Consider the following 12,327-nt stretch of genomic DNA (forward strand, 5'->3'; position numbering starts at 1 on the left):
GCCCCGCGCACGGGCAGACCCCCGCCCGGGGGAGGGGGCACCCGGCAGGATGAGGGTGGCGATGGCCCGGCACTGGATCTGGCCCCGGGGCCGGCAGGCAGGCAGGCAGGCATGCGAGGCGGGAAGCTGACCCCAGGCTGGGGATGCCTGGGGACCCTCCCGGAGGGAGCGGCGGTACCGACTCGAGGGGCGCCGCTGCCGCCACCGAGGCCCCTGCCCTGGGGGCGGGGCCTTCCCCGCTCGTTTGCATAGTGCCCACACTATTGGCCGGAGGAAGGCACGCGCGGAGGCGCCGGCCCCGCCCCGCTCTCCCCAGGCTGCCCAGAGACGAGGCCGGCCCCGCCCCTCGACAGCTGAGGCCCCGCCCTTGACCCCGCCCCCTCTCGCAGGCTGCCCGGAGATGGGAGCCGGGCAGGGCGCTGCCCATTGGCCGGCGGCGGGCGACCCGTCGTGATTGGCCGGCGGCGCTGGCGCTGGGCGGGGCGGGCGTTGCGGATTGGTGGGGCCCGCGGGGGTGTGCGCGGGGGGCGGTGGCGCGGAGCGGGCGCTGGGGCCGCGGCCGGGGATGGGGGCGGCCGGCGGCGCGGGCAGCTGAGCGCCGCGGAGCCCGAGCCGTCCTGCGCCTCTCGTCCCGCCCGGCCCTCGCCGCCACCGCCGCCACCATGAACCGCCTCGGCTCCGGGCCTGTGGGCAGCGCCGCCGCCGCCGCCGCCGGGCAGTACCGAGTGTGCGGCAATTGCCGGAAGGTGCCGAGACAGGTACCGGAGGGCGCCCGCTGAGAGGCGGCGGGAGCTGCGAGGACTGCGGGAGAGGCTTCCAGGAGGGATCGGTGGAGCGGGCGGCGGTGGGACGGAGACTTGACTGGGGGGGGGGGAGAGGGGACACACGGACAGCGACAGTGACGTGAGGAGAAATGGGCCGTAGGGCAGCGTTGCGGCGGGGGGGTGGAGGAGGGCAGTGGGAGAGCTGGGGGGCAGCTCCCCGGTGGGCCGGGAGCTCTGCCGGGAGGTGAGTGCCCGGGGAGCGTGGGGTGGGGGGCAGCGGAGGGGCCAGGGGGGATGTCGCCCCAGGGGGTGCCCAGGGGTGCCAGGTCCGGGCCCCCATCGCCTCCTTCCCCCTCGGGTCGGCTGTCACCGGCCCCTGCCCCGGGCTGCCCCCCCCATCCCGAGGGGTTGGAGGGCGCCCAGCCTCCCCGAAGGCTGGGGGGGGTGGGTCATGGAGCCCAGCCACGCTTGGAAAGTTTATTATCCACGTATTTCAACGCTGGAATTCACCACCACGATCTCCGTCAAGTGTGGGGGGGGGCTCCGAGCTTAAAGCCTTAAAAAACATAAAAGCGCCGAAGAACCCCCCGCCCCCCAGCCCGCTAAGCCCCCATCCCTGCAGTGCCCAGCCGCTTCCCTGCGGACCCCCCGTGCCCCCGGAGGGGTGGGATGGCTGCACCTCCTGCTCCCGACATCTGCCTCACGGGGAGCATTAGTGGAGGTGCTTTTTGTTTGTCCAGTGCAAATGAATTAAAATTGCTGAGCTGTTCAAACGCGCCGAGTCCCCGAGCGCCCAAGATGAACGCGATGCCGGTTTTGGTTTTATTTTAATTCAATCTCTCCCAACACATTTTGCTCCAGGTTGGTTCTTGCAATTGCTAAGAAAGCCTGTAAGTCAATGAGCTCAAATATTTGCGCTCTTTGTCCAAAAACTGTTTTTCTTCCTCTGTGGGTCAGGCCAAGTGCCAATCAAAGTTGTTTTTCAAGCCTCTCTTCCCTGCAGTAGGACTGCTTTTTTTCTTTCTTCCTTTTTTTTTTTTTTCTTTAAGGGTTTGGTTTTTGGAAAGGAGGTGTGTATTTAGGGGAGGGGGAGGAGAAACGTTAAAAATCGGTGGAAGAGAGAAGCAGATCTTAAAAATCGTGTTTCTTGAATATTTTAATGGAAACAAAATCTTATTAAATGTGCACGCTTGGTATGTGCAGTTATTTTTTCCATAAACTCTTGGATCATATTACAGTTGATACTTGGTGCTCAGCTCTTAGCTCAGCTTGCGAGAAATGTAATGGATCAGAGAAGCACACATCAGCAGAGTCTGATTTTTAACCATTTCGTTGCAGGATCGAGTCCCTTCTTGGCTTTAGCTTGCTGCTGTTACTGCTTTAAGAAAAACAAGTACTTAAAAGAGGGAAGTTCTGCGGGGTTAAAGCCTGAAACAGCTTCAGACTTGACATATGTCTAAAGACATACAAATTAACCAGTGCCAAATATGTCTGTGGAGAAAGCAGGGAGGGAGCTTGCTTTGTTCTGCCAAATAATCAAAATATTTTGTTGACAAATAAAGTGGTGCTTGGCAGCACTTGTAGATCTAAAATTAAATTTAAATTATTGAATTTTTTTTGAAGCTGTAGTCCCATCCTGTTGGGTAGGACTTTTTTTTGTATACCTCTTTAATATCAGTGGGAGGTGGGGACAGGGCTAGATGGCATTTTTCTGGTAACCGGAAACTTGCTGGATTTGATGATTTGATTTTTTTTTTGAATTTTATTTTATTTTAAAGTAATTTAGGGATGATGGTGAAACATAGGTACCCAGCTGGGTCTGTTGAGGAAGGCAGCTTAGCGCTGTCCTGCTTTGTCTGTGGTCATTTCAACCACTCTCATTGCAAAACTGAGGAAAGAATAAAGAAACTGAGTGACAGCCTGTAAAAACCTCCTGAAACATAGTTGTTCTGTGCTTTCAGTGGTTGTATTGGGACATTGTTGCATCTGCGTTGTAGGCTGAACAATAAACATAGAAGTACAAAGCTTCTGACTACATCTGTAATTATTTAAAAGTTGGTACAATAAAAATCACTGTAAATGTTAACCTTTTGCACTTCATTGGCAAGCATGCAAGTAGAAAACATGAGGGGAAAAAAAAAGAAAAGGCTTGATGGAAGCGAGGTGCAAATTTGACCTGAGTCTCAGAGTAATAATCTTCAGATGAGTGCTGCCTCATCTGTTCTTTTGATGGTGTTGGGGTTTTTTTTAATGCTCATGTGATAGCATACTGGAAAAAAATGATTGGCCTTGAAATGTGTTGAATCTCTTCTGCCCTCCTCAGTCTTAAGTCTTTATTTGAAGCCACTTGAACACTCACAGTTTAGGTAGTGCTGTTGTCAAAATTATAAGGAGCAAAGTAAGCTTTCTACTCAGTGGCATGTAATGAAATTTGAAATAATCCATAAGTTTTTGGATTCTCATGGGTGAAGGTAAGTTTCCCTTTCATCAGGGAAACAGGAAAAGCTAAATTCAGCACTTTAGGTTTTGGCCAATTGCAAACTAATCAAAGTTACATTTTGTTCTGGAAAGTTCTATCAGGGTAGCACTAAGAGAATGCTAAGGATTCAAGGGTTAAATTTGCCTATGAAGGTTTTTCATGTTAAAAAGATACCATTTCCGGTTGGGTTTATTGTTACAGGACACTTCAGATAACCAGATCTACTTGCAGAACAATTGCTGCTAATCAGAAGGGCTTAGGGAGTCATAGATACAACAGCTACATAATTATTTGATTTAGGGGGAAAAAAAAGTGATTAAAATGGCACGTGAGTTCTGGCCCTAAGAATTTCCTAGAGGTGGCTGCGAGTTGCTGCCATTGCAGTAACCAGGACAGCTCCAGCTCTTCCATTTGAAAATGTGATATGTAAGGGAGTCCCTGGGCAGGGGAAAGCTCCTGGGGGGGGATCTGGAGCCTTATGGAAACCCAAGGTTCTCCTGCCTAAACAAAGTCAATAGTCCAAGCAAGTGAGAAGAAAACATATAGGAAGGGCTCAGTATTTCTTTGGACAAATAACTGCTTCAGAAAGGCTTTTAGGAATAAGCAAAAAGTCTTTGGGGATGGAAAAAATCTGATATGTCAGGAAGTGTAGGAACAGGGAGGGTTTGCCAACTGTTCAAGCTTAGTTGCAAACTCCAAAGTATGTGAAGTAAAAGGTTCTTTTACATGTACATACAGGTCAGTAGGATAGAAAAGAAAATAAGTATAAACATGGTTCTAGGATTAAATATTTGGTTTGTGTTTGATTTCAGTGAAGGAGATAGAAGGGCAATGGCAAAATGGGTGATGGGGGCATGCAGTTTAAAAAATCCAAACTGCATTGTTGGCAAGGCGGAAATGAACCTGGCTTAGCTGACCCTCCTGGCTTCAGCCAGTCTCTGTGCTGGAGTCCTCATAAAGATATAAGAAATCTAGGATCTGTTTCTACCCAGTCAGGGTGATCCTCTGAGAGGGGGAATACCTATCAGTATGATGGACAAAATTTTCAGTGCTTCTCATCCTCCCATGCCAGTCTCCTTCTTTAGTACAAGTCTCAATACTGTACAAAGCTACTAAAGCAAATATGAAAAAATATGTATGACATGATAGCACCAAAAGTAGGTTACACAAGACTAATGTAGTGGTCTTTTGTTAATAAGACAGATGCATGAGTGTCCTCTTCCGAAAGCTTTGGATGGACTAAAATACACTTCTTTCATTAAATATCTGAAGTAACATCAAAGGTTGAACTTGTCACTGCAAGTCAGCTCAAATTAAACTCTGGGATTTACTAACGCCAAATGTTCTATATACTGAAAGGTTTAACTGGATTTGAAAAATATTTGGGCAAATTCATAAGAGAAAAATTAAACAACACCTGTAATATGAAATAGCAACACCCTTCAGTATAGTTTCTGTATGCTTTCCTGGCTGTTATATGTCTGCTACTGCCCCCTGGTAGGGAGAGGCTGCTGGGCAATAGGGACCTTTGATCTGACACATTCTGTGTGTTTTGCTGTTCCTATTAATTACAGTGATTGGGAACTGATGGGAATAGGAATGATGATGGGCTGTGCTGAAAGAAGTCACTGTGCTGAGAGGAGAATGCCAGTGGGTTTTCAAAGGATCGCTTGAAACTAATCTGGTTTAACCCTGTTTAGAGTCACAACGAGAGTGTGACTATTCCTAAAAGACACAGCAGAAGCGGTAAATGTTGTTGTTCCAGGGAGAGAGGGACATTTCATGGAAAGCTGGGGTACCTTGAGCACTGGCATAGTTAAAGTGGTGTGAAATCCAGTGGTGTGAAATGCAAGAGTTACAGATTTAGCTGTTTGATACCCATAACTTTTAATAAAAGCAGCTCTTTGGAAGAAGCAGGGCGAAGGATGTTGGTGCAGGAGGACCAGCAACTTACTGTCACCCTGCAGGGCTGTGGTGCTGGAGAACAGGGAAGCTGGGAAGGATGGACCCTAATTTAACAGACACAGAGGTCAGCTGTCTGAGTGCTGGGAGAAACAGAGTACTGGTTTTGCAGAAGGAGACTGAAAGTTTGCTTTTTTAATCCAAAAAAACCAAAAGCTGAGAGGGGATATGGTCCATGTCGATAAATACATCTGATGGTGAGAGCCAGTGAGAAGAAATTAGCTCAGGAGCAGATGGAAGTAAAATGGTCATTAATACATTTAGGCAGGAAAATTGAAGTGTCCAGAGGTGAGGTTCTGGAAGAATTTGTTCTGTGTCTGTTGCAGCCAAAAAAAGCACCTACTTTTAAGATAGAAAAATGTGTGAACGTCATTAAATGATGCAGCGCTTACAATAGCACTAGCCTAGGCTCAGGGAGTTGAGGTCATATCCAAAAAAAAAAAAAGACACACTTTCATTCACTTTATTGTTCTGTGTGGGTGAATAAGAAAGTAGCCCAAAAGTGAACCAAAAATAGTTTAATGTCAGGTCTCATAAGCCCGTGTAAGCTAATATATATGTGTCACCATGAGTCATGAAAGTGTATGGAGATGCTGTTACCTGCACTGTAGAAATCAAGAGGCCTTTCAAGGACTTTCCTTGAAACTATTTTGAGGGAAGTCATTCAGGTTCGATCTATTCTGAGCATAGGCAAATCAAAGTTGCTTGGAAAACACCCTGGGTTTTCCACAATGCAACATCTATTTTTTTTTTTTTTTGTTGAGTTGCATAGTCTAGTTGGCTTTGGAAATCAGACCAACAAGCCTTGGCTGTCACAAAAAATCTTAATTTGTAGAATCAAATGATGTCTTCTGTAGTTTGATGCCTCTTAATAATAGTTTCCTCACAGTACAGTTGTGAGGGATTGCCTAGATGGCTTTGAATCTCCAAGTGTGCCTTTTCCTAAAGGAGTTCTCAAAATAGTCATGAAAGTCTTTCATGAAAACCCAACTCTGTTTGCATTGGTTCTAATTTTAGCAACATTCTCTTGTGTAAAACATCATGTCTGCCTTCATTGTTTGTGTCTTCCAGTCCCCTGGAGCACTGGTGAAACATAGTGAAACCAACTTGGGTCACTCAACTCCTCTTGCCTGCACAGCTGGGGGGAGAAGATGGGTCTTTTAGGATCCAAAAATGTAAAAATATAAACCAAGAGCAACAAATCCAACTGTTTAGGGCAGTTAAAATTGGCAGCAACAGGCCCCTCACTCATAATTCATTCTTACTTTTTCTTGGAAGATTTGGTTGAAAAAACCAAACAACTAAGAACAGGACTATTTCCTGTGAAATAAATGCAGTGAAAATCCAGAGTTGACCTGTTTATCTCTTTCTTCATCCTCACAAGTGTTTCACTAATTTGTGTCTTTTCAGAATCCGACCAGTTTAAATAATTGTTCTCCCACCTCCTGCGTAATTATTGTCTTTGTGTCGTGGAATCGAAGTGCAGTATTGCTCTTTGCACATATGGTCCTGAGGGTTCATGGGTTCTTTGATTTTTGCCTTAAAAGCTAGTGTAAAGAAATTTCCTTGTGTCTTCCTAGTCTTACAGGCTGAAAATGAGATGGCAAAACTATTAAATTTTCATTAGACCTGTGATGAGAGAGTCATGAGTGAAATGAACCTCTGGTGAAGGACGCTGTTTTGCAATGAAAAGCTGTAAGAGGTGGCCTTGTAGGAACCACACTCATTTAGAATAGTCACTTTTATTTAAAAAAAAAACCAAACAAACAGAAGCACAAACACAGTCTTCTCTGAATTACAGGGACGGAATAGAGGTGAGAAAGGAAAGAAAGTGGTGGGGAGGATTTTCTTCAGAAGAAACTTTGGGGGTTAGAGTTGGGGAGTGGGTTAGCCAAGAGTGGAGGTTGTCCTCTGCTAAAATTTACTTCTACTGGAAGGAGTGGAGTGTTGCATTAGCCAAATCGGCTGTGGTTTGGAGATGTGGACTCTGTGAACATTTGCTTTAAATTTATGCATATTACTTAATTAGGGCTTCAAATCTCACATCTCTTTAAATGGCAGTGTTTTGAAATCTGAAAAACATAATATATGGTTCATTAAGCATCCCTGATTTTTTTCTCTCTCCCACATTGGCAAGGGAGCTGCTAATACTCATTTAGTTCTCTAATACTCGTTTAGTTCTTTATTTGAACCTTTTTTTCCTGGCTAGGGAGATTTGAGTGAGAGAAGATAGTGGTATAATTCTCCCCTGGCTGTGCGTAGCTAGGGGAGTTGGTCTGGAGATTTTATTATCAGATTTCCATTTGCAGGGCTGGAGAATAAGGTGGGATCTCAAGCATAGTTTGCATGGTCAGGCTGAATACTGGCTTTTGTCTAAGTGGGTCAGGATACACTGGGGGGAAATGGGGCATTTTTAGTAGAAAAGAAATTTGTACTGTCAGGAGGGAGACCTCAGTTAATGAGAAATTGCACCTCATCGGCTTTGGAAAAACCTGCATGGAAATAATTTATGCTGTTTAATTTCTCTGTTCTTTGCAGGTGTTCCTGTTTGTATGCAGAGGTCCTTCCCATTGTTGTCTCTGCAGCCCAGCCTGATAGTCTTTGTGCTTTAAGTAGAAGCTATAGGGAACATCATGCAAACGAGTCAAATATCTTATGAAATGCCATTACAGGGAGGTAGGGATACTCTTCACAAACAATTTTTTTTCTGACTCTTTGCCTATCAGTCAGTCTCTGAAATGCATTCACAATAGTTCAAGACATTTTATGGGGTTCTTGGTATGCCACCCTGGGCAAACTAGTGTTAGTGATAATAGGGGAGGCCATGATCAAAGTGCATTAATTTTAAATGTCTCTCTTAACCACTAGTTGCAGATTTTTATTACAGGATGCTTCTTGCTTATCAGACATTAGATAACTATCAGTTGGGGCAAAATACTGGTATAGATGGTATTTAATTAATTAAATTAATTAATATTACATGTTTATGAAGCTGAGAAACTATTTTGTTCTTGTTACAGACCATATCAACCAGTGATTTATTGAAATATCTTCATTCTCACATCTTATTTAAATTGAAAGTGAAGTGTTTTGAATCATGGGCTTTTTTCCTCCAGGACATAATCCATGTGACAGTCAGGGACTTAAGTTAGGGCTGATCAGGGTGTAAATGATGGTGCTCAGTGTAAGAGACAGAAGTCAGTGCTCTTAATCTAGCAAGATATCATGAATCTTTCCTGAATGTCCCTGGTTACCCAAATTAGGGTAAGATAAATAAACAGATACAGCCTCTTGATTAAACACCTTTTTTTGTTGTTGTTAATGACGCTCATATTTCTCTCAAGGTAAGCATCTTGTTTTGTTAGACCAACAATGGATTTGTAATGGATTCCTAGCTAGTGAACTTGGTAATAGTGTGAGGCTATGAGCAGTGCCTTTCCTCAGGGGATCAGGTGGGAAAAAATAATAATGGAGTGGACTATGAAGTATTCCTAACTTCATATGTTGTGAGTAGACTGGAACAGAAGTAATAAGTCTGCATCACACAAGAATACTGTGTGGTCAATGTGTGGATCACCCTATGGGTTCTGGTTTAAGTCTTTCAACATGTACAAATGTTAGGTTAGCATGTATGGAAGCCAGGGGAAATCACGTTCTTGAGAATTCTTTGGAGCCATAGGCCTCTGTTATCTCTTCAAGTGCAAAATGCATTTGGAAGAAAACTAAAAGGTGACTTGAAAATCACGTTTTCATCTATTCAGAATGGGCAATAAAATCATAAACACAGTCAATATGTCTCAATTGCTGCACTTTGGAATCAAAATGTGTAATTGTGTATCTGTTTTAAAGCATATGAAATTCAAACTCAGTTTTGACATGAAACTAGAGAGAATTGTAAATGCTTTTAGAGTCATTTGACACTGTAAATGATCAATTAAATTGTTCCTTAGAAGGGAGGCATGGTTGCAAGAATGACTCCTCACTTAACATTTTCAAAATAAGAATTCATGCTTCTGAGCAAATCCACATGACCTCAGTAAAACAGAGATATGTTGATGACAGTGAAGAAGTACTAGCTGTCTCAGTGTAACCTATTCTTAGAGCAGTACAGAGCTGGTTACTCAAATTCATCTTTTATCTGTCTCTGGGCAGTTTATTATTGCATTGGATTTACTCTGGCTGATACTAACCAAACAATTGAAAGCCAGCATATGTTCTCTCCTCTGTATGAATTGCACAGTTAAAAATTATTTAATAAAACAGTATCTTAACAGTGTTGAACCTAACTTAATAGCACATACTTGTAAATATGTTGAATGTCTCCTGCTTTAGTATGTGGTAAAGGGAATATAGTTACATTATTGTCTAAATGTATCTGGAGGGGTTTTGGCCATATGGTTCTAAATCTGTTTTAAAGTAATTATGCCTATTAACTAAAAAAATAAAAAATATTCCCTCTGAGTTGATTGACATTCCTCTTTCTAAAGCACTCTCATTGCTGATTAGAGGTGTGGAAATAGTAATTTGTTCTAGCATTTAGAAATTTCATTAGACCTCTAATGAAATGGAGCACCTACACGCTGTCTAAATATTCTGCCTGACACCAGTTGGATCTCATCCAGCATGGAAGAACACCTGAAATGTTGCTTTACTACAATTTGTGTCTTGAAGTCAACCGTGCTGCCTGCATGTGAATACTCACTGGCTGTTCAGCAGGCAGAGCAAACCTTGACCCTTCCTGGAAATCGGCATCAGGATTTGATTATTCCAGTGAGCACTTACTGTGATAACTGGCTTAGAGTTAGAAAATTAAGGCAACTGTTTATGGGGAAGCACCTAGACTTCTCAGTCAGCTGGACTTCAGAATGGCTGTGCACATGCATTTACACACAGCATGTGTATATGAGGTAGGAACATGCTGAAGCTCACAATTTGTCACTGTTGTTGTCTAGTAATAAGGTGACAACAATACACTATAAATAAAAACTTAAAGCACCACATCTCTCCCTGTTATGAGCTGGTTCTTTTCCCTCCTAAAGCTAATTGAAACACCCACTGGGTGCAGTGGCAGCTGTTTGAGCATCCATGTTTTTAAGTCCTCTTTCATTCATTTGCAGCTGTTTTCACTCCAGACCAGTACTGCTAGAAAACTCTGAATCAGGACTCCGTTAATATCCTGTGGTGGAAATTTCCAGTCCCTAGTGGTAGGAGACATATTAAAACACTTGAGGGACATTAGAGGTGCATGATGTTCATTAATCAAAAGTTCGTTTTGACTGGTTAGGTTTTCCCTCTGAAATTCAGAAGACAGGCTCTAATGCATCTGCACTAGAATCAGACATGGCCTTTTGTGTTCTTCCTTGTGGTTTTGTTTTGCTTTTTTTTGTTCTGTTTCTCCACCATATTTAATATTTTTACATTTTGCAGTCTCCACATTTAAACAAATGCAGTAGTAGGGTTGAACCAGAAAAACTCCCAACTACTTTATGCCATATTAATGCTTCACAAAGTATTTTCATCTTCTGTTCCCTCCAGAAAACCCAAACAAAATGTTCAATTACATTAATACTTCAAGTTTTGTGTTACTGGATGAGGCAGTAATATAAGGGGTCATTCGAGTAGAATCTGCTTTGAAATAAGTGACTTTTATTCGAGCAATTTAAAAGTTGTCTCACTTCTGTGCTGGCGCTTCACAGGTAGTTAGGAGGAAAGGTGTGTTGGTCGAAAAGGTCAACTTAACATAATTAAAGGTTGAAGGAGCCTGCAGCCAGCATTGTAGTTCTTCAGGGGAGATGGAGCTTGGTGCTTGTGCCAACCGAGCAGAGGATAAGTGTAAAGAGAGCAGGTTGCACCCACAGAGGGTATGGTGGAATGGTCTTTCGTGCATGGCTTAATAAAGCAAAAGGGGAATGGAGATGGAAGGAAGGTCTCCCTCCATGCCTCTGCTCTTTAGGCCACTTATGCAAAAGGTATTAGATAAAGGTGTAGTTACTTGACCTATTTATCCAACAGAAACTTGTCGTACAAGCAAAAGCAGTTTGACTATCCAGTGCTGTTGCTGTTTTGTATGGGACACTCCTTTGGGTTAAGTTGTGCCTCATGAATACATAGAGGCAGCATTCAGCCCTCCAACGTGATTAATTTGTCTTGTTTGAGAAGGTAGGTCTATGGTGTTGGTTCTTCAGAACTTTTCTTCAGAAAAGTTGGAATAATCATTGCATGGATTAACCTTTGTCTGTACAGAGCTAAGCTGGTTGCAAGTATAGGTTGTGAACTTACTCTGATGAAAAGGTCTCAGTTTGGGTTTGGTGACTTCTTGAGAAGGAAGGGCAAGCAAACTAGAGCGCAGTGGAGAACCTCATTAGGCAGTGCAGGTTATTCACTCTTCCATAGCTACAGGAGTCTTTATTCAGGCAGGGTATAAAATAAGTGGGTTTATTATTTCTGTAGTACTTGCTGGTGCTTTTCTTGTAGAGTTGTTAATTCACCAAAATGTAGCAAAAGCCCTCTTAGTAAAAGTGTAGGCAATGATCTGAGGGGGTGGTAGCACCATCAGCTCTGAGGCTGGAGGTAGATCTGAAATTCTGTCAATCTGCTGGCCTGGTGGCTGGAGAAAGCAGGAATAGCTGATCTGTCTCTGGACAAGTTTTTTATTTATGTACAATAGGTCTTCTCTAACAGTTATGAGTCTTCATTTTTGAAAATCAGAGTGTCTTTTAAGCTCTATGAGGAAAACGCATTTGTACCTTAGGTCTTCACTGCCACCAGCTCAGCTACAAGTCAGCATGTTTTGGAGATTGTATCTTACTAGTGACTCACTTTGGTAAGATGTCACTTAAAATGCAGAATGTTCTTTAAAAAAAAAAAAAAAAAAAGAAGAAGAAGAAAGAGGAAGAAACTGCCAGACTGCAAGTATTCTTACGGTCATTCCAGCAAAGTTGGTGGCTTGTGAATGTGCTACTGAGATGAAGCTGTTCCTCTGTCTGTCTCTTGCCCAGACCTCTCCCAGACTAATCAAATATAAAACAGTTAGTGTGTCAGCTCCCTGCTCATTGTACAACAGTCTCCAGCCTTTGCAAACAAGACTCCTTGGAGAAATAATTTTCTCTAATTGGTGACCAT

At 43.6% G+C, this 12,327-nt stretch overlaps 1 protein-coding gene across 2 annotated transcripts in view; it reads left to right on the forward strand.

Annotated features, from left to right (window-relative positions):
* Positions 1–520: 520 nt before the first annotated feature.
* The window catches only part of SESN3 (sestrin 3), a 45,629-nt gene continuing 33,822 nt past the window's right edge, over positions 521–12,327 (forward strand). Inside the window, exon 1 of one of the 2 annotated variants that reach the window (XM_051780144.1) lies at positions 521–758. In XM_051780144.1, the coding sequence (XP_051636104.1) occupies positions 663–758 (96 nt within the window). In that variant the 5' untranslated portion in view covers positions 521–662. The remainder of the gene's footprint in view (positions 759–12,327) is intronic. The other variant, XM_051780145.1, reaches the window with a different exon arrangement.

The sequence above is a fragment of the Manacus candei genome, unplaced genomic scaffold (genome assembly GCF_025592945.1).
Source record: "Manacus candei isolate 608988 ecotype Guabito, Panama unplaced genomic scaffold, ASM2559294v1 h1tg000014l, whole genome shotgun sequence".
Classification (NCBI taxonomy): domain Eukaryota; kingdom Metazoa; phylum Chordata; class Aves; order Passeriformes; family Pipridae; genus Manacus; species Manacus candei.